Raw genomic sequence first — 21,989 nt, forward strand, 5'->3', positions numbered from 1 at the left:
ACATTAGTATGAGTGGTAATAGCCCTTCAGAATACAGATGGGCCTGCCTGCTTCTCCAAACTCATTTCTCGCTGCATCCCCCTCCTATCAAATGCCTAAATCCTACAGAAACTATTTGTAGTTCCCTGAACTTGCCAAGTGACTCTAAGCTCTTCTTTGGCATGGAGAATCACTCTTGGACACCCCACACTTGCAAATTCGCTGCCCTCTCATTTGCTGGGCCAACCCCTACTTCCCCTCAAGACTTAGATCTCACCTGCTCAGGGATTTAGCAACTCACAAGAACAGTTTCACTGTGAATGTATTGTAACTTCTTTCCCTCAAAGCTGTTAAGGAATTTGGATTAGTGTCTAATCCTAAATGGTTTTATAACAGAAAAGGACTGCCACAACTACAGACGTGGATATTTCTTCAGTCACATGTGGGTGTCTTAAAAATCTGTATTGAACATTTATAAGTATTTATAAATGGTGCTTTTATTACTCATGGCATACCAAAGCAAAAATAACTTTCTTAAATTAGAATTCTGTAAAGAATGCTGTTTATCTGGTTCAGCTGACCCCACATTTATTACTAGAATCTTCATCTAACAGCTTGATTGGCATGAGACAGACAGTTGCTGTGGGTGTCACTAAAGCAGTGGACAAGAAGGCAGCTAGAGCTGGCAAAGTCACTGAGTCTGCCTAAAAAAGATCAGAAGGCTAAATGAATATTATTCCTAATACCTGCCACCCCAGTCTTAATCAGTGGAGGAAGAATGGTCTCAGAACTATTTGTTTCAATTGGCCATTTAAGTTTAATAGTATAAGGCCCTTTAGAAGGAAAGAAAGTTATGTGGACCATTTAGTATATTTGCGTCAGTTTTTTAAAAAATTTTATTTAGAAAATTAAGTTTAACAGGGTGACATTGACCAATAACAGGACATAGGTTTTAGGTAAACATCTCTATAGCACTTGAACTGTTGATTACGTTGTAAACCCATTACCTAAAGTCAATCATTTTTCATCACCATATATTTGTCCCTCTTTACTTCCTTCCCCTTATCCACTTACCCCACCCCCACCCCTGGTAGCCACTTCACTTTTATCTATGTCCATCAGTCTCAGTTTTATATCCCACCTATATATAAAATCATATAGTTCTTAGCTTTTTCTGATGTATTTATTTCACTCACTATAATGTTCTCAAGGTCCATCTATGTTGTTGTAAATGGCAATAGGTCATCATCTCTTATGGCTGAGTAGTATTCCATCATATATATGTACCACATCTTCTTTATCCAATCCTCAATTGAGGGACACTTTAGTTGTTTCCATGTCTTGGCCACTGTGAAAAATGCTGCAATGAACATGGGGAAGTTAGTAGTTTTTAAAATCAGTACTTTCTAATGGAAACAACTTTACCAAAAATTTGTCACCAAATTGAGGCCCACTAAAACAAGTTTAATAAGAAACTGGTATGTTCTTTGAGTCAACACTGTAACTTCCTGTAGTTTTACTTACGTAAAAGACTTAAGAGTTGCCTGTGACCTAATTCTGGTGTTACAGCTGCTGAAACTTTAGAACTTGATGATTTTGTTAACTTTTTTTTTCTGGGTGAGAAGGTTTTTTCACCTTATCCTTTGGGGAGAAATTATCTGATTACATAGTAAAAAGCTGGTAGAGAGGGTCTATTGGTGCAACACTAAATACCGTATTTTTCGCTCCATAAGAAGTACCTGACCATAAGACACACCTAGGGTTTTAAGGAGAAAAATAAGAAAAAAAATATTTTGAACAAATGGTGTGTTAAAATATTTAATAAAATACCGTATTTTTCACTGTATAAAATACACAGGCATTTTCGCCTCCACTTTTTTTTGGGGGGGGAGGGAAAGTGCGTCTTATGGAGCAAAAAATACGGTAAGTTAGGACAGATAAGCGAAGAGTAACTTTATGAGTAAGCTAGTTTACAAAAACCAATTCCATTATATTAAAGTCCTAGTGTTGCATATAAAATTTTGTGTAGTTACATCAATACAGAGTAAATTTGTTATGTCAAATTTTAGTTTTTCAGGTTTACTGAATGTGATTTTACTCCTAAAATAAGTATTAAATTGTATTGAGCACTGTCTTGCTGCAGTACAGTATCTAGATTCTAGGAAAAATAAATTATACTAGAAGTTGAAAAAATAAAATTCCACCCAAACTCTTCCAGAAATTGAACAGAAGGAAATACTTCCCAACTAATTCTGTGAGGTCAGCATTATCCTATTATCACAACCAGGAAAAGATATTACAAGAAAAGTATACCCCTCATGGTTTATCCCAGGAAAGCAAGGTCAGTTCCACTTTAAAAAATAAATCACATTCCACATAAAAGTGAAATCATATGGTGTCTTTCTCTGTCTGACTTATTTCACTTAGCATAATACCCTCTAGGTTTATTCATGTTGTCAGAAATGGCAAGATTTTCTTTTTCTTTATGTCTGAGTAATATTCCATTGTATATGTGCACAATTGTGATTATACTCAATATTGTCGTAACTATAGTGCCAGATGGATACTAGACTTTGTGGTGGGCACTTCATAAGGCAAGGCATATAAATGTCTAATTACTGTGATGTACACCTGAAACAAATATACTATTGTCTGTGAACTATTAAAAAAAAACTAAAATTTTGCCTGACCCGGTGGTGGCACAGAGGATAGAGTGTTGGCCTGGGATGCTGAGGACCGAGGTTCGAAGGTTACTGGCTTGAGCACAATCTCATCCAGCTTGAGCATGGGCTCAGCAGCTTGAGTGTGGGGTCACTGGCTTGGCTAAAGCCCCCCAGGTCAAGGCACATATGAGAAAATAATCAATAAACAACTAAGGTGCCACAACTATGAGTTCATGCTTCTTATCTCTCTCCCTTCCTGTATATCCCCCACCCCCACCCTCTAAGAAAAAAAACCTACAGAAATCAAGATACTATCAAGAAAGATAACTAGATCAATGGTACAGTATAAAGAGTCCAGAAATAAATGCATACTTATATGGATTACCAGGTTTTGATCCAGGTGCAGACAACTGGATTGAGAAAGAAGAATCTTTGAAACAGTATTGCAATTACTGCAAGTTAATTTCATAGATAGTAATTGCAAGAAGAAGAAGAAGAAGAAGAAGAAGAAGAAGAAGGAGGAGGAGGAGGAGGAGGAGGAGGAGGAGGAGGAGGAAGAAGAAGAAGAAGAAGAAGAAGAAGAAGAAGAAGAAGAAGAAGAAGAAGAAGAAGAAGAAGAAACAGGGCTCTCTGTGAAAGGTGAAAACTGTGGGCCAAACCAAAAACACAAGGCTAGTGTGTTCCAAAAGAAAAGTTTATTTTAAAAGTGCCTAGATGCAAGTAGGCTGAGACCAGCAACAGATGTCACCCTGAGCTGCAGGAGTGATGTTAGATATAGGAATTGCTGAAGGCATTTGCTGGTATGGAGTTGCCTGCACCTGCTCAAATTAGCATATCTTGGTTTGTTGCCTTTGGTCACAGACTGTCTCCCTTTCTGAACTCTCAGGTCCCTCATGATGGCCTTGTCCAAAGGACATTTCTCAGAACCTTCTCAAGGTGAGGGGAGTTGTTTAAGAGGAGAGGGAGGTTGGGCAAGGGAGATGCTTAATGAAAAAAATTGCCTTTCCGCAGGAGGCGACCCAGAGAGACACCCTGTGTGCTGGTGGGGCAAAGCCCGCAAAGGCACGGAGTCCCCCATGCCCACAGGGCAGCCCCAAGGGGCAGCCTGAGATACAACCCACGAGCCATGAGCCCACGAGCCCGTGAGCCCACGACGAGCCTGTGCACCAGGCAGTGTTGGTGCCCAAGTGCCTCAGAAGGCTGCAGCAGTGGGAGACCAGCAGAAAGAACACACCTCGGGAATAGAGAGGCCACACACACTGGCCAAGAGTAGATAAAAGCCAGCCTAGGAGTACACCTGATATTTACAACGGCATCAGAGCCCAGCAGAGGCACCCACAAATTCTGGATCGTGTGTAGCTCCAAAAAGGTTGCTAAGGGCCAGTCATATGCATGGACCCCCCTAGTCTCCACCAGGTTCCAGCCAGGGAGGTCTAGGGCTGGAACACTCAGTGGCCAGAAACGGAGAGCATCAGCTCAGGACCTAACAACCCTAGTTAGAATGGTATCTTAAGGAAAGGCTCCACACACCTGACCCAGCTAAGACATAAAAAACGCTGACAGAAATAGCAAAAAGAGCCATACAGCAGACAAGTAGCCTAGAGCAGATTACAAATAACAGCTGAGGCCAACCCAAGATCTAGAAACAACACAACTGAAAGCTGGAGGCAGACAACACCAACCCTATACTCAGCTAGTTACAAAAACAACACATCCAAAGGATCAGTCTATACAGAGACAAAATAGGAAGACAGAGAAATGCAAAATCCCTAGAAAAAGAACTGAATGAAATGGAAATAGCCAAGATATTGGATGTAGAGTTTAGAATAATGATTTTTAGGATGCTTAAGGATTTTAGATGGACAATAATGAGCACCTAAAAAAAGAGATAGTAAGCACCAAAAAGGACATTGAAATCATAAAAAAGAATCAGACAGAAATGACAAACACAATATCAGAAATTAAGACTACACTAGAAGAAATTAAAAGCAGGCTGGATGAAGCAGAGGACTGAATCAGCAATTTAGAGGAAAAGATAAGCAAAAGCACAGAAGCAGAACAGCAAAAAGAAAAGAGGATCAAAAAGTCTGAGGAAACTATAAGAGAGCTCTGTGACAACATGAAGAGAAACAACATCCGTATCATAGGGTTTCCTGAAAAAGAAGAGAAAGAACAAGGGATAGAGAACCTGATTGAAGAAATCAGTTGAAAACTTCCCTAAACTGATGCAGGAAAAAGCCATACAAGTTCAAGAAGCACAGAGAATCCTAGTAAAGAGGAACCCAAAGAGACCTACATCAAGACACATCATAATTAAAATACCAAAGCTAAGAGATAAAGAAAGACTACTAAAAGCTGCAAGAGAAAAGCAGTCAATCATCTACAAAGGAGCCCCTATAAGGATGACATCCAATTTTTCAATAGAAACACTTGAGACCAGAAGGGAATGGTGAAAAATATTCAAAGTAATACAGAACAAGAGCCTACAACCAAGACTACTTTATCTAGCAAGGCTATTGTTTAAAATCGAAGGAGAAATAAAAAGCTTCCCAGACAAAAAAAACTCGAGTAATTCATTACAACTAAACCAATGCTGCAAGAAATATTAAGGGGTCTATTGTAAACAGAACAAAGGGGAAAATATCTAGTAAAAGAGGAATGTAGATTTAAAGGAAAAAATGGCAATAAACAACTACATATCAATAATAACCTTAAATATAAATGGAGTCAATGCTCCAATCAAAAGACATAGGGTAGCTGCATGAATAAGAAAACAGGACCCATACATATGCTGTCTACAAGAGACACATCTCAAAACAAAAGGTACATATAGACTGAAAGTAAAGCGATGGAAAAAAATATTTCATGCAAATGGAAATGAAAATAAAAGCTGGGGTAGCAAAACTTATATCTTACAAAATAGACTTTAAAACAAAGTCTATAGTAAGAAATAAAAAGGTCACTATATAATGATAAAGAAAGCAATCCAACAGGAATATATAACCATTATAAATATCTATGCACCTAATATAGGAGCACCTAAATATATATAGCAGATTTTGATGGACATAAAGGGCGAGATCAACAGCAATATTATAATAGTAGGGAATTTTAATACCCCACTAACATCACTGGATAGATCCTCAAGAATGAAAATTAACAAAGAAACAGCAGACTTAAAAAACATACGAGATCAACTGGATTTAATAGATATCTTCAGTACCTTTAACCCTAAAGCAGCAGAATATACATTCTTTTCAAGTGCTCATGGTATATTCTCTAGGATAGACTACATGTTAGGGCACAAAATGAGTCTCAATAAATTTAAGTAGATTGAAATCATATCAAGCATCTTCTCTGATCACAATGGCATGAAACTAGAACTCAACTAAAATAAAAAAAACTGAAAAACACTCAAACACTTAGAAACTAAATAGCATGTTATTAAATAACAAATGGGTTAACAAGATCAAGAAAGAAATCAAAAATTTCCTTGAAACAAATTCATTTGTATGAACATACAACAACTCAGGACACAGCAAAAGCAGTCCTGAGAGGGAGGTTCATAGCATTACAGGCATACCTTAAGAAGGAAGAAAAACCTCAAATAAACAACTTAACCCTGCATCTAAAAGAACTAGAAAAAGAATAGCAAGGAAAGCCCAGGGGAAGTAGAAGGAAGTAAATAATAAAGATCAGAGCAAAAATAAATGACATAGGCTAAAAAAAAGACAATACAGAGGATCAGTGAAACCAAGATCTGGTTCTTTGAAAAGGTAAACAAGACTGATGGACCTGAAACCATACTCACCAAGAAAAAAAGAGAGAGGACTCAAATAAATAAAATTAGAAATGAGAGTGGAGAAGTAACAACTGACACAGCATAAATACAAAGGATTGTAAAAAAAAAATACTATGAAGAACTGAATGTCAAAAAATTAGACAACCTAGATGAAACGGACAAATTCCTTGAAACATATTATCTTTCAAAAATCAATCTGGAAAAATAAAAAAACCTAAACAGATCGATTACAACAAATGAGATGGAAACAGTTATCAAAAAACTCCCAATAAAAAAACAAAACTCCCAATAAACAAAAGCCCTGGGCCAGATGGCTTCACAGGTGAATTCTACCAAATATTCAAAGAAGAAATAATTCCTATCCTTCTCAAGCTATTTCAAAAAATTCAAGAGGAAGGAAGACTTCCAAGCTCATTTTATGAGGCGAGCATAATTCTGATTCCAAAACCAGGCAAAAACAATACAAAGAAAGAAAACTATAGGCCAATATCCCTGATAAATTTAGATGCTAAAATTCTCAACAAAATATTAGCAAACCAGATCCAGCAATACATGAAAAAAAATCATACATCATGATCAAGTGGGATTTATTCTGGGGAGGCAAAGCTGGTACAATATTCGCAAATCAATCAATGTGATTCATCACATAAACAAAAGAAAAAATATCACATGATAATATCAATAGATGCAGAAAAAGCATTTGATAAAATCTAGCACTCGTTTATGATCAAACTCAGCAAAGTGGGAATACAGGGAACATACCTCAACATGATAAAGGCCATCTATGACAAACCCACAGCCAACATCACACTCAATGGGCAAAAATTAAAAGCAATGTTCTTAAGATCAGGAACAAGGCAGGGGTGCCCCCTTTCACCACTCTTATTCAACATAGTTCTGGAAGTTATAGCCACAGCAATCAGACAAGAAGAAAAAATAAAAGGCATCCAAATTGAAAAAGAAGAAGTAAAACTATCATTATTTGCTGATGATATTATACTGTACATAGAAAACCCTAAAGTCTCAGTCAAAAAACTACTGGACCTGATAAATAAATTCAGCAAGGTGGCAGGATATAAAATTAATTTTCAGAAATCAGAGACATTTTTATACACCAACAATAAACTGTCTAAAAGAGAAATTAAGAAAACAATCCCCTTCACTATTACAACAACAACCAAAAAAGTACCTGGGCCCTGGCCGGTTGGCTCAGCAGTAGAGCGTCGGCCTGGCGTGCAGGGGACCCGGGGTTCAATTCCCGGCCAGGGCACATAGGAGAAGCGCCCATTTGCTTCTCCACGCCCCCCCCTCCTTCCTCTCTGTCTCTCTCTTCCCCTCCCGCAGCCAAGGCTCCATTGGAGCAAAGATGGCCCGGGCGCTGGGGATGGCTCCTTGGCCTCTGCCCCAGGCGCTAGAGTGGCTCTGGTTGTGGCAGAGTGACGCCCCAGAGGGGCAGAGCATCGCCCCCTGGTGGGCAGAGCGTCGCCCCTGGTGGGCGTGCTGGGTGGATCCCGGTTGGGCACATGCGGGAGTCTGTCTGACTGTCTCTCCCCGTTTCCAGCTTCAGAAAAATACAAAAAAAAAAAAAAAAAAGGACCTAGTACTAAATTTAACCAAGGAGGTTAAAGACATGTACTCAGAAAATTATAAAACATTGATAAAAGAAATCAAGGAAGATACAAACAAGTGAAAGCATATACTGTGTTCATGGATAGGAAGAATAAACATCATTAAAATGTCTATATTACCCAAAGTAATTTATAAATTCAGTGCAATTCCTATTAAAATAGCAATGACATACTTCAAAGATATAGAACAAATATTCCAAAAATTTATATGGAATCAAAAAAGAACATGAATAGCCTCAGCAATCTTGAAAAAAATAAATAAAATGGGTGGTATCACACTTCCTGATGTCGTTATGCTACAAGGCCATTGTATTCAAAACGGTTTGGTACTGCCATAAGAACAGGCATATAGCTCAATGGAACAAAATAGACAACCCAGAAATAAACCCACACCTTTATGGACAATTGATATTTGACAAAGTTGGTAAGAGCATACAATAGAGTAATGACAGTCTCTTTAACAAATGGTGTTGGAAAATTGGACAGCTACCTACCAAAAAATGAAACTAGACCACCAAGTTACACCATTCACAAAAATAAACTCAAAATGGATAAAAGACTTAAATGTAAGTCATGAAACCATAAGCATCTTAGAAGAAACATAGGCAGTAAGCTCTCCAACATCTCTCGCAGCAATATATTTCATTTATGTCCACGGGCAAGTGAAATAAAGGACAGCATGAACAAGTGGGACTATATCAAACTAAAAAGCTAAAGACAATATGAACAAAATAAAAAGACAAACCACACAATGGGAGAACATATTCAACAATACCCCTGATAAGGGCGATAACCAAAATTTACGAAGAACTTGTAAAACTCAACACCAGGAAGATAAACAATCCAATCCAAAAAATGGGCAGAAGAAATGAATAGACACTTCTCCAAAGAGGACATACAGATGGCCAATAGGCAGATGAAAAAATGTTCAATATCACTAATCATTAGTGAAGTGCAAATTAAAACCACAATGAGATACTACCTAACACCAGTTGGAATGGCGCTCGTTAACAAAACAACATATAATAAGTGCTGACGAGGATGTGGAGAAAAGGGAACCCTTCTGCACTACTGGTGGGAATGCAGACTGGTGCAGCCGCTGTGGAAAACAGTATGGAGATTTCTTAAAAAATTAAATATGGAACTGCCTTTTGACCCAGTCATCCCACTTTTAGGAATATATTCTAAGAACACCAAATCACTGATTCAAAAGAAGAAATGGCCCTGGCCAGTTGGCTCAGTGGTAGAGCGTCGGCCTGGTGTGCAGAAGTCCCGGGTTCAATTCCCGGCCAGGGCACACAGGAGAGGCGCCCATCTGCTTCTCCGCCCCTCCCCCTCTCCTTTCTCTCTGTCTCTTTCTTCCCCTCTCGCAGCCGGGGCTCCATTGGAGCGGGGATGGCCCGGGCGCTGGGGATGGCTCTGTGGCCTCTGCCTCAGGCGCTGGAGTGGCTCTGGTCGCTGCATAGCGATGCCCAGGATGGGCAGAGCATTGCCCCCTAGTGGGCAGAGTGTCGCCCCCTGGTGGGCGTGCCGGGTGGTTCCCGGTCAGATCCCGGTCTGGCGCATGCGGGAGTCTGTCTGGCTGTCTCTCCCCGTTTCCAGCTTCAGAGAAGTACAGGGGGGAAAAAAAATTTAAAAAAAAAAAAGAAGAAGAAATGCACTCCCATGTTTATGGCAGCGTTGTTTACAATAGCCAAGTTCTGGAAACAGTCCAAGTGTCTGTCAGTGGATGAGTGGATTAAAAAGCAGTGGTACATATATACAATGGAATACTATGGGGCCATGAAAAAGAAGAAAATCTTATCTTTTGTGACAGCATGGATGGACCTGGAAACTATTATGTTAAGTGAAATAAGCCAGGCAGAGAAAGAAAAATATCATATGACCTCACTCATTTGAGGAATCCAATGAACAATGTGAACTGAGGAACAGAGTAGAGGCAGAGCCGGGATCAAAGGGACCAGAGGGAAAGAGGACAGAGGGAAAGTGGATGAGAAGATAGGATTAGAGATGAGAAAGAGATTGGTGAAATTATATATACATAACACAACGTTGTAGAGAGCAGAAAAGCAAATCCTGGAAGGGAGAGGGTGTGGGGGGGAGGGGGGCAAGGGGAAGGTTGAAGGGAACACAGTGGTGGGGGATATGTATTCAGTGGGACACTGAAATCTATGTAAACACAATAAATTAAAATCAATAAAGTATACAATTAAAAAAAAAGTTGCCCTGTGGGAAATTGGGTGAGGGGAATTTGAGTTTCAAAGGGACCTTGAATTTAAAGGAGCCCTGAACCTAAACTTAACACAAGCCCAAGGCCAAGTTTATTTATCTCTGACAAATCTCTCAAAAACAATCCGTCCAGTCCCACCCTTTACTATATGGTTACACAGTTGTGTCTGTGAGAAAATATTGTGTAACGATGTGTTGGGGTTAAGCAATTCTAGTAGCCCATTATTCTAGTAATTCCTAGAGTCTTAAAACTTAATCTCAGGATGGACATGGATTGTAGTATATTGGTCGTTTAGTAGAAAGGATAGAGAAGAAGGCCCTTATTTGTAGTATCTGAGTGAATACTCCCATCCAGTACATTTCAAATTACCATTGTGTTATGACTGAATGTGGATATTGGAAGAAATGTTTCTAGTATTACCACCATACAAACATGATAGAGATAAATAACCTCAAAAGCTCAGATAATAGCAAAACAATTAGGAATACAATTTTAGTATCTAATACCTTCATTTTTAATATAACTTATTTACTTGTAAGTTCACATAATTTACATTTTAATAATGACAGTGTTTAAGAATTGGCTAACCGCATTTTTGAAATTTTATTTTCTAAAACAGGGAACACTTCACAAACATGTCATCCTTGCACAAGGGCCAAGCTAATCTGCTGTGTCCTTCCTATTCTAATATATGCACCGCCAAGCAAGCACCAAATTCTTTAAATTTTAACGACCTGCTCCCAACGAGCCTGTACAAGCTAGCTGCTGGGGACACGTTCTTTGTAAGGGAAGCAGTATAAGGCAACTCCAGGTAACTTCTAAATTCGTGATTCCTACTGAAGGAGAGGGTCCTGGGAATAGTAAAACTCTATGTACACTCTCTTTAGTTCTCACAACAAACAGATGAAACAGACCAGGTGCAGTTGAAGAGTCTGTACATGGCACTAAGGAGTGGAGGGGGAGTTTGAGCTCAGGTCTGTCTCCAAAGACAAAGGTAACACATCTTTTAAATGGTCCTATGATTCCTATCTGAAAAAGCCTGGCTTATGGATTTATAGCTTTGCTGAAAGTTTTAAGGGTGTGAGAAGGGTGGGGCGTGGAGTAGACACGGGAGCATTTTAAGCGCATAAATACCCTTTGCACCCAGAAAACGCTCTGTAAGGCAATACCAACCCCATCCCAGGGTCTTGTCCACGGCCTACAAGGAAAGACCTTTTTTCTACAATTCCCTTGGGCGCTCCTACCGCCCCAGGGCGTTAATTCTCCTGCGCGAGGGACAACTCAGAAGCAAAATATCACGGAGTTCGGCAGGCGCGCGGGGCGGGAGGACACAGCGCGCAGGCGCGGGAGGACACAGCGCGCAGGCGCGGGGCCAGGGGCGGTGTATAGCCACCCGGCCGGGCAGGCTCTCTCCGCCTCACAACGGTTTAGGTCTCGTTAGACTTCACGCCCCTTTCGGCGCACCGCCCCTCGCGACCGGCTCCGCCCTCCTCCCTGTGGATTTAAAGGAAGAGCGTGCTTCTAGTGAGTGAGTTGGCGGTGTCAGGTCCTGGCCACGTTCTCGAGCGATGCTGAGGAGCTGCGCCGCGCGTCTCAACTCGCTCCGGGGCCTGCGCGGCCTGAGGGGAGGATTCGCGGGGGTGAGTTCCGGGGGCGGAGAGGCGGGAATGGCCGGGACTGTCTGTCAGGAGCACCCCTGCGCTAACGAATAGGTTCAGCTGTTCTTCCATTAGCTCAACCAACTCAGAATAAGCTCCGAAAAGGTCATAGGATCTTTCAGCCCTGAGATGGGAACCTTGAGAGACTGTAGGAAGGTGGTTCCGGTTTGAAAGCGTGCGGGATATTTGGTCAGAAAATGCGGGACTACCACTACTACTGATCATAATAAAGAAAGATTATTCAAACAAGGTCACACAGAAATCAAGTGGTAGGGTTTAATCCTAATTTTCTGTGCTTGTTGGGTAATTATATCCTCTCTAAACCAGGTTCCTCATCTTTCAAGGTTATTATAAGATTTAAAGCAGATTATGCAAATAAAGTGTTTAACACAGTGCCCGGCGTTAGTAATAAGTATTGTCTTATGTCACCATTCTTATATCACTGTTTTGTTTCATTGATGTACACAGTTAATACTAATTAGTTCGGAAGAAAGAAGTGAAATTGCAAAATTAAAAAATATATACTATGTGCTATCAATATAATGAAGTACTAAGGGACATAGAATAGGAGCAGAGAATAGAAAACAGTTGTGTGTTGAACAAGAACCAGAAGCTAGTGCAGCTTTCTTTTAAAGAATAGCAAAGTGTAGATTGTTTGTTAATCCTGTGTCATTTGTACTTTGGAAAAGGAAATGTCCCTTACAGATTTGACAAGAACAAAGATAAAGTCGTTTCCCTATTATATGTTGGTGCCTTTTAATCTGTTGCGAATATTTAACAGTATTGAATTTTTATAGGCTAAGTCATACTTCCTGATTTTCAGTAAATTACTCTTAAAAGGAGACACTTTTTTTTTAAGTCAGAACTTTACTTAACAAGTCCCACTTATAGAATTATTTAATTGAAAGAGCAATAAGAACTTTTCCTCTACTTAGGACAACAAAAGTTCATGATTATCCCTAACATTTATCCCTTGTATGCTCTGAATTTACAAGTGCCTTTGCTTCAAGTATCTCTTAGTTCTCAGCTCCGTGAACTGAAACTTTTATTATTTTTATTTCTCACATCTAGGGTCCTAAATTCAACATGCCGCAAACTAAATAATTCAGCTTTTCTCTTTGCATCCTAACACACACAGGAACACTAACAAAACCTCTTTCTTTTCTATCCACTACAGTCTTTAAAGTCACAACTCACCCAAGACTTCTTTCTTCTCCCCATCTCTCCATATCCCTTGATGCCTAAAATATCTCTTAAATATTTTCTTTCATTCTTCTCTACATAGTTCAGCTTCTAACCATTCTCTCACCTGGACCTTTGCAACAGTCTTTTACTAGTTCCCATACCATTGCTTCTCTCCTTACAATTCATCTGTTACACCACAATCAATTTGGGAACTTTATTCACTGGCCAGTGGACTGCCCGCCGTGCCTCCCCCAACAGACAGCGATGAGCTCAGGGGGTGTGGGGAAGAAGGGTATTTATAGGCGAAACCCATAAGGTTACAATTTTTTAGCACATTTGTACAATATCTTTGCAAAAGCACACAAACACACACTGTTCTAAGATAATAAACCACCTTCCTGCAATATCTGCAGGGAGGGCTGATGCACAAGGAACTTATCCTGCCTTTGCTAGCAAGATTAGATTTGTTGAGGCTCATGAGAATTTTCTACTTTAGCTGTAGCTATAAGCTAAATTGGGTCAGGGGTCCTCCCCAGCATGTGCTGGCACACCAGTACATTCCCCACTGGTTTTACCAGGGAATCAAATCATTGTTCCCTTATTGGTGTGAAGGGGCTGATAGTGTGCCCTTAATACTAGAAGCTTTACGGCTTGAATTCTCTCTGCCTTGTGGTTTTCTTCTCTGTACTAACCTCCTACAACCTGTACAAACCCTCTGTAACTTACATAAACTCTCAACTTTTATGAACTTTCTTAACTATTTAGAAATAACTGGCTTTTATAATAACTTACTTCCTTTTTCGTTCAAAAGTATTTCTATACCTCGTAGCTTCCCTTCTAGTAAAGGGATTTATAGTAGTACATGTATTAACCCTTCAGACAACTTGTTCTGGCTTTCCTTTGATCTTAGTTTCCCTCCCTTCTTAAAGTCCAATTAAAAGGAGGTCCTTAGTGAATTTCTTCAGGTATTAGCCATGTGTAGACCAGCCAGCTTCTGGTTTGTGGCTGGAGCAAGGCATGCTGTTCTTCACAGAGTCAACTTCAAAGGGCTGGCGGGGTCAGTCTCCGCTGTCAACGAGGGTGTCTCTGCTGGGACTGCAGCCTTCAACCGTCTGTGGTGGACCCATCCACGTGGAAGTCAGTCCTTGGGTGGTGTACTTCTTTACTTAGACTGAGTCTACAGGCTGGAAGGAATGTACTAGATCTCCTGGCAGTGCTGGGGGCGCCTCTCACACAGTCTTTTGGCTAGCCTACTGAGTAGTTTGTAGACCCTGTAAATACTTAAGGAAGGAGTGGTTGCTTAACTTAGCTTTTATTTCTTCTCTGAGTTTCGGTAGGAAGGGAGGGGGTCTCCTAAACATGATCTCAAAAGGAGTGAATTCTTCCCTGTAGGGGATGCCTCATCCTACGGAGGGCTACTTTTCACCTGTTTCAGAACAAATTTGGTTAAAGTTTCCTTTAAGACCCAATTCATACATTCTACTTGCCTTGTACTTTGGGGCCTGTAGGCACAATGCAATTTCATAACAACTGTTACTGCAGTTTTATTTCTAGTAGGAAAGGCTTCTGCCTACCTGTTAACTACTTTTTTTTTTTTTTTTTACAGAGATAGAGAGTCAGAGAAAGAGATGATAGGGACAGACAGATAGGAATGGAGAGAGATGAGAAGCATCAATCATTAGTTTTTTGTTGCAAAACCTTAGTTGTTCATTGATTGCTTTCTCATATGTGCCTTCACTGGGGCTACAGCAGACCTAGTAACCCCTTGCTCGGGCCAGCAACCTTGGGTCCAAGCTGGTGAGCCTTACTCAAACCAGATGAGCCCGCACTCAAGCTGGCGACCTCGGGGTCTCGAACCTGGGTCCTCCGCATCCCAGTCCGACGCTCTATCCACTGGGCCACCGCCTGGTCAGGCCTGTTAACTACTTTAGTAAAATTTATTTCTAAATGTTTACTTGGGAAAGTTCTTGTCTCTCTGTTTCTCTTTATAATCTCTCTACTTTGCTTAGTATTTATTTGGGCACAGACTAAACACTCGGACATTATGCCTTCTTTATTAGATTCTAAGTCTGACTTTTCTAATTGGCTGCAAAAAACCTTTGGCAACCTGGGTTCTAGTAAAGTTACTAAAATTTCCTAAAACCCCACTGGTTTTAGGGCTACTTTATTGGTAGTATCATCAGCTGCTTGCTTTTCTAGAGTTTCTATGGAGCTCTCCCTCTTTTGGTGCCCTGAACAGTGGATGAAGGCCACTTTTTCAGGTGAGCAGTCTCCTGCATTCTCCAGGGTGAGGGTTTGAGCCTCACCTTTGTTAGTTCTTAAGCCTTCTCCTGATGGCCCCTCTTCAACTGTGCCTGTCTTAGGTTGTTCCTGCCTTCAGGAATCTTACCCGTCTTTGGCTAACCAGCCATCTTAGGGGCCAAACACAGTTAGTTATAGTTATGTGAGTGAGGGAGGAGCAATGTCCCTTCTGAATACTTAGTTTTAGCAGCTGATGATTCTACTTTTTAAAAACTTATAATACATTTCCTTTCTAATTTCTAGAGCTGAATGCTATATAAAGGCTAAATTGACTGCCTTAGTATCTTCTGGTGCCTCTTAAGTCTAGGGATATATAGACTCTGTAAGCTTTCTATAGTCTAAGAAAGCTGAGGAGGTCTTCTAAGGATCCTGAATAACTTCTGACACCTTAGACAAACTTATGGTTCTTTTTCTTAGTATCTTCTCTGATCGTGGCTAACAGAAACTGGTAGAAAGTGTCTAAAAATTTCCTCACTTGCTTGAGTGATAGGGTCCCACTTAGGCTCGGCAATTAGAAACATTTTCTCGAGGTGGTCTCACTTGTCTTAAGTGGGGCAGTGTATTTGCAGTACAGACTCCTAACAGTCCTGTTAAGGTTTGAGGCTTCCTCAGGAAAAGGGGATTCTGAGCTGTCTAATTCTATAGGTTACTTGGAAAAAAGGATTTAAACTAAAGTGTGTCTGTAAAGTCATGGTGCACTTTTGACCAGTCACAGGAAAGCAACAAAAGACGATAGAAATGTGAAATCTGCACCAAATAAAAGGAAAACTCTCCGAGTTTCTGTAGGATGATGTGGCAACATGTGCAGATGATGACATAACACCATGTATACAGCAGAGCAGCCCAAGGCCATGCCAGTTGAGATGTGTATGGTACAGAGGAAAGTTCAGTGTGTTCTGTGGCTCACTAAATTCAAATTCGTGACCAAAGTGCGACGTGAATATCGGCACATTTATAACAAAGCGCCACCACATAGAAATAACATTACTCGGTGGGATAAGCAGTTGAAGGAAACTGGCAGTTTGGTGGAGAAACACCGTTCTGGTAGGCCATCAGTCAGTGACGAGTCTGTAGAGGCTATACGGGATAGCTACCTAAGGAGCCCTAAAAAATCTGTGCATGAGCCCACATTGAACTGCACTGAATAGGTATGAAACTGGGAGAGTTTTCCTTTTATTTGGTGCAGATTTCACATTTCTATTGTCTTTTGTTGCTTTCCTGTGACTGGGTCAAAAGTGCACCATGACTTTACGGACACACTGTATTTCCTATTTTCTCCTTCCTTGATTATCAGCTGTAATTGAACTATAGTTCTTATGCTACCTTAAATCAGCACCTTGCCCTTTAACTCAGTCAGAACCATGAGGGCTCTAATGTATGACATTTCCATAGGAAATATTAAGTAAAACCCAAGCAGTTTCTCCTCTGCAATTATCTCAATGTACCTATTTACTTAGCTGATTAACAATTGTAGTTTGACAGAGTGGTAAATCAGGTGGAGGTTGAGAATCATGTCTCTAAAGTTCTCTTTTCTACTTACTATGTTGAGAATTCTTCTGTTAAACCAATCAATAGTAATATTTGTCACTCTGGGTTTGGTGACCTAACATTGAACAATTAACAATTACTGAATTGAGAAAGACAAGATGGTGCTGGAGTAGGCGGACGTACCAACATCCACCTCCCAGAACCAAAGTGGATTACAAACTAATCTTAAGAACTATCATCTGGAAAAACCAACTTTGGACTAAACTAAGAGGACTCTTCAACCAAGGAACACTGAAGAAGCCACACCGAGTCTGGTAGGAAAAGTGGAAACGCGGAGAGGGCTGCCCAGCTCCCCGGAGCGAACAGCAGCCGGGTGAGACTGCTGTGGTGGGAAGTGAGTTTAGCAGAGAGGGGAGGGTCCTGAATCCCAGGAACAAAGCCCCAGCCTACAGCCCCAGAGCCTAGAAGAGGTGTATGGACAGTATTTAGCTGGAAACAAGTCAGGATACTGTTTGTGAGAAAGAGACTGATTTCTCAGACCCAGGATTCTTAAAGGGACCACAGAACACCCCTCTCACAACCACTCACCCAGGGGACGGGGAGAGAGGAGAGTACCAGAGTAGCAGGAAGAGAGTATAATCTAGGAGGCACAGGGAGAAACATTTTGGGAGACAGCCACCCTAACCCCTGGGATGAGTCAATCCCCAAATCTGAAGTGAATATTTCCCCTAGAAACAGCAATACCAGCAAAGGGAAGCAGGACGCCAGCCAAACAAGCTCTCCCACGGCACTCAGAGCAGAGTCGCTTAGAAGGAGGGAGCCTACAGTAGTGAGTGTTAGGGTCTGAGCTGCAGTGCCTGCACCCCACATGGCTGAGGGCTCTCCGGAGGGAGGGCGGCGGCAGGACGCAGAAGCGCAGTTCTGTCGGCAAGGGCGGAAGTCGGCTGGCCACCACTGGGCCCAGGTGTGAGCTCAGTCTTGCCCAGCGGGGGGGGGGGGGGGGGAGGCGTGCAAAAGTGATCAAGCCCAGCTGCAGGCAGCCTGTAATCCAGCCTGTGGGAGGACAGGAACCCCAGAAGGGGTGGAGACCAGCCCTTGAGCAAGGGCACAGAAGCACAGCCTTGCCCCGCCCACAGAACCGAGGCTTGTGGCTTGACTTAGGAGCCGGCTCCTACCGCGGGGGTGGAGCCAAAAACTCAGAACAGGCAGAGTCCCACTACTGAGTGTGGGCAAGCAGTCCCGCCTGGCCTGTGGAGCCAAGGCTTACAGACGTCCCATGAGCAGGCTCCTCATGCAAGGGCGGGGCAAAAGCCTGGAAACAGAGACCCGCAGCTGAGCAAAGGTGCTAGCTACTGTCCTCAGGGCCGAGCATAATGCCACCCATGGGGGCAGGGCAAAGGCCAAGGCCACCAAAGCTTGTACACCCGAGCACTTGATCACAGCCACTCCCATGAAGGAGAGGCAGAAACCACAGCAACAGCCCCAGTGGGCAGACACTGGCAACACCCATACCCAAACGCCCTAGGCAGCAACAGCAGAGGGGGTGGCGGGCCTGAAAACAGACCATACCTAGGGAACAGAGGCCACACCTAGTGGACTCCAGTGGCCAAAACCTTCCTTTATACAGAGAAAATAAGAAGGCAGAGAAAAGCTACACAAATGAATCAAGAGAAATTCCCAGAAAAAGACCTGAATAAATCAGATATAACCAAATTTCCAAATGCAGAGTTTAAAATAACGATTGTTAGGATGCTCAAAGATATTAGAACAACAATAGATGGTCATTACAAATACTTAAATAAAGAGATAGCAAATATAAAGAAGGACATTGAAATAATAAAAAAGAATCAGTCAGAAATGACAAATACAATATCTGAAATGAAAAACACTATGGAAGGAATTAAAAGCAGGATGGATGAAGCTGAGAATCAAATCAGCGAGTTAGAGGACACGATAAATAAAGGCACAGAGCAGAGAAAAGAAAAGAGACTCAAAAAGTCTGAGGAAACTCTAAGAGAGCTCTGTGACAACATGAAGAGAAATAACATCCGCATCATAGGGGTTCCTGAAGAAGAGAAAGAACAAGGGATAGAGACTTTGTTCAAGCATATCATGGCTGAAAAATTCCCTCAATTAAGGCAGGAAAACATCTCACATGTTCAAGAAGCACAGAGAACTCCATTAAAGAGAAACCCAAAGAAATCAACACCAAGACACATCATAATTAAAATACCAAAGCTAAGTGATAATGAGAAAATATTAAAAGCTGCTAGAGAAAAAAAGACTATCACCTACAAAGGAGCCCCCCATAAGGATGACTTCCGACATCTCAACAGAAACACTTGAGGCCAGAAGGGAATGGCAAGAAATATTCAAAATAATGCAGAACAAGAGCCTACAACCAAGACTACTTTATCCAGCAAGGCTATCATTTAAAATTGAAGGAGAAATAAAAAGCTTTACAGACAAAAAGAAACTCAAGGAATTCACTACAACCAAACCAAGGCTGCAAGATATGTTAAGGGGCCTGTTGTAAACAGATCAAAGGAGAAAAAGAATATAGCAAAAGAGAAATACAGTTTTAAAGACTAAAATGGCAATAAACAATTACATATCAATAATAACCTTAAATGTAAAGGGATTAAAAGATCTGATCAAAAGACATAGGGTAGCTGCGTGGATAAGAAAACAGGACCCATACATATGCTATCTACAAGAGACACACCTTAAAACAAAAGATGCACATAGACTGAAGATAAGTGGATGGAAAAAAATATTTCACGCAAATGGAAATAAAAAAAAGCTGGGATAGCAATACTTATATCAGACAAAATAGCCTTTAAAACAAAGACTATAGTTACAGATAAAGAAGGTCACTACATAATGATAAAGGGAGCAATCCAACAGGAAGATATAACCGTTATAAATATCTATGCACCTAATATAGGAGCACCTAAATATATAAAGCAGACTTTGATAGATTTAAAGGGCAAGATCAACAGCAATACGATAATAGTAGGGGATTTCAATACCCCACTAACATCACTAGATAGATTCTCAAGAAAGAAAATTAACAAAGAAACAGCAGACTTAAAGGACATACTAGATCAACTTGATTTAATAGATATCTTCAGAACCTTTCACCCTAAAACAGCAGAATATATGTTCTTTTCAAGTGCGCATGGTACATTCTCTAGAATAGACCACATGTTAGGGCACAAAAGCAGTCTTAACAAATTTAAGAAGATTGAAATCATATCAAGCACTTTCTCCGATCACAGTGGCATGAAACTAGAAATCAACCACAACTGAAAAATACTCATATTGGAAACTAAATAGTATGTTATTAAATAACGAATGGGTAAACAATGAGATCAAAAAGAAATTTAAAAATTCCTAGAAATGAATGATAAGCATACATCAACTCAAAATTTATGGGACACAGCAAAAGCAGTCCTGAGAGGGGAGTTCATAGCATTACAGGCATACCTCAAGAAGCTAGAAAAAGCTCAAATAAATAACTTGACCCTACATCTAAAATAACTATAAAAAGAACAAGTAAAGCCCAGAGCTAGTAGAAGGAAGGAATTAATAAAGATCAGAGTAGAAATAAATGACATAGAGGCTAAAGAAACAATACAGAGGATCAATGAAACCAGGAGCTGGTTCTTTGAAAACGTAAACAAGATCCATGAACCTTTAACAAGACTCACCAAGAAAAAAAGAGAGGACTCAAATAAATAAAATTAGAAACAAGAGTGGAGAAATAACAACTGACACAACAGAAATATAAAATATTGTAAGAAAATACTATGAAGAACTGTACACCAAAAAACTAGACAACCTAGATGAAATGGACAAATTCCTTGAATCATATACTCTTCCAAAAATTAATCTGGGAGAATCAGAAAATCTTAACAGACCAGTTATACCAAATGAGATTGAAACAGCTATCAAAAAACTCCCAAAAAAGAAAAGTCCTGGGCCTGATGGCTTCACAAGTGAATTCTACCAAATATTCAAATAACTAACTCCTATCCTTCTCAAGCTATTTCAAAAAATTCAAGAGGAAGGAAGACTTCCAAGCTCCTTGTATGAGGCAAGCATAATTCTGATTCCAAAACCAGGCAAAGACAACACAAAGAAAGAAAATTATAGGCCAATATCCCTGATGAATTTAGATGCTAAAATCCTCAACAAAATATTAGCAAACCGGATCCAGCAATATGTGGAAAAAATCATACACCATGATCAAGAGGGATTTATTCTTGGGAGGCAAGGCTGGTACAATATTTGCAAATCAATCAATGTGATTTATCACATAAACAAAAGGAAGGAGAAAAAACACATAATAATTTCAATAGATGCAGAAAAAGCATTTGATAAAATCCAGCACCCATTCATGATCAAAACTCTCAGCAAAGTGGGAATACAGGGAATATACGTCAACATGATAAAGGCCATCTATGACAAACCCACAGCCAACATCATACTCAATGGGCAAAAATTAAAAGCAATGTTCTTAAGATCAGGAACAAGGCAGGGGTGCCCGCTTTCACCACTCTTATTCAACATAGTTCTGGAAGTCCTAGCCACAGCAATCAGACAAGAAAAAGAAATAAAAGGCATCCAAATTGGAAAAGAAGAAGTAAAACTATCATTATTTGCAGATGATATGATATTGTATATAGAAAACCCTAAAGTCGCAGTCAAAAAAACTACTGGACCTGATAAATGAATTCAGCAAGGTGGCAGGATATAAAATTAATACTCAGAAATCAGACGCATTTTTATACACTAACAATGAACTGTCAGAGAAAGAAATTAAGGAATCAATCCCCTTTACCATTGCAACCAAAAACATAAAGTAACCTAGGAATAAATTTAACCAGGGAGATTAAAGACTTATACTTGGAAAATTATAAAACATTGATAAAAGAAATCAGGGAAGATACAAACAAGTGGAAGCATATACTGTGCTCATGGTTAGGAAAAATAAACATTAAAATGTCTATATTACCCAAAGCAATTTATAAATGCAATGGAATACCAATT

The 21,989-nt window shown here is 40.4% G+C and overlaps 1 protein-coding gene and 1 pseudogene across 4 annotated transcripts in view; one reads left to right on the forward strand and one right to left on the reverse strand.

Moving 5' to 3' along the window:
- Positions 1–10,913: 10,913 nt before the first annotated feature.
- Positions 10,914–11,013, reverse strand: LOC136395967 (U6 spliceosomal RNA; annotated as a pseudogene).
- Positions 11,014–11,684: 671 nt separating this feature from the next.
- The window catches only part of THEM4 (thioesterase superfamily member 4), a 65,902-nt gene continuing 55,597 nt past the window's right edge, over positions 11,685–21,989 (forward strand). For all 4 annotated transcript variants that reach the window (XR_010748812.1, XR_010748811.1, XR_010748810.1 and 1 more), the window contains exon 1: positions 11,685–11,942. Coding sequence is in view for 1 of the 4 variants with exons in the window: in XM_066362487.1 (XP_066218584.1) it covers positions 11,871–11,942 (72 nt within the window). In the remaining 3 variants the exon portion in view is untranslated. The remainder of the gene's footprint in view (positions 11,943–21,989) is intronic.

This window comes from Saccopteryx leptura, chromosome 2 (genome assembly GCF_036850995.1).
Source record: "Saccopteryx leptura isolate mSacLep1 chromosome 2, mSacLep1_pri_phased_curated, whole genome shotgun sequence".
Lineage (NCBI taxonomy): Eukaryota > Metazoa > Chordata > Mammalia > Chiroptera > Emballonuridae > Saccopteryx > Saccopteryx leptura.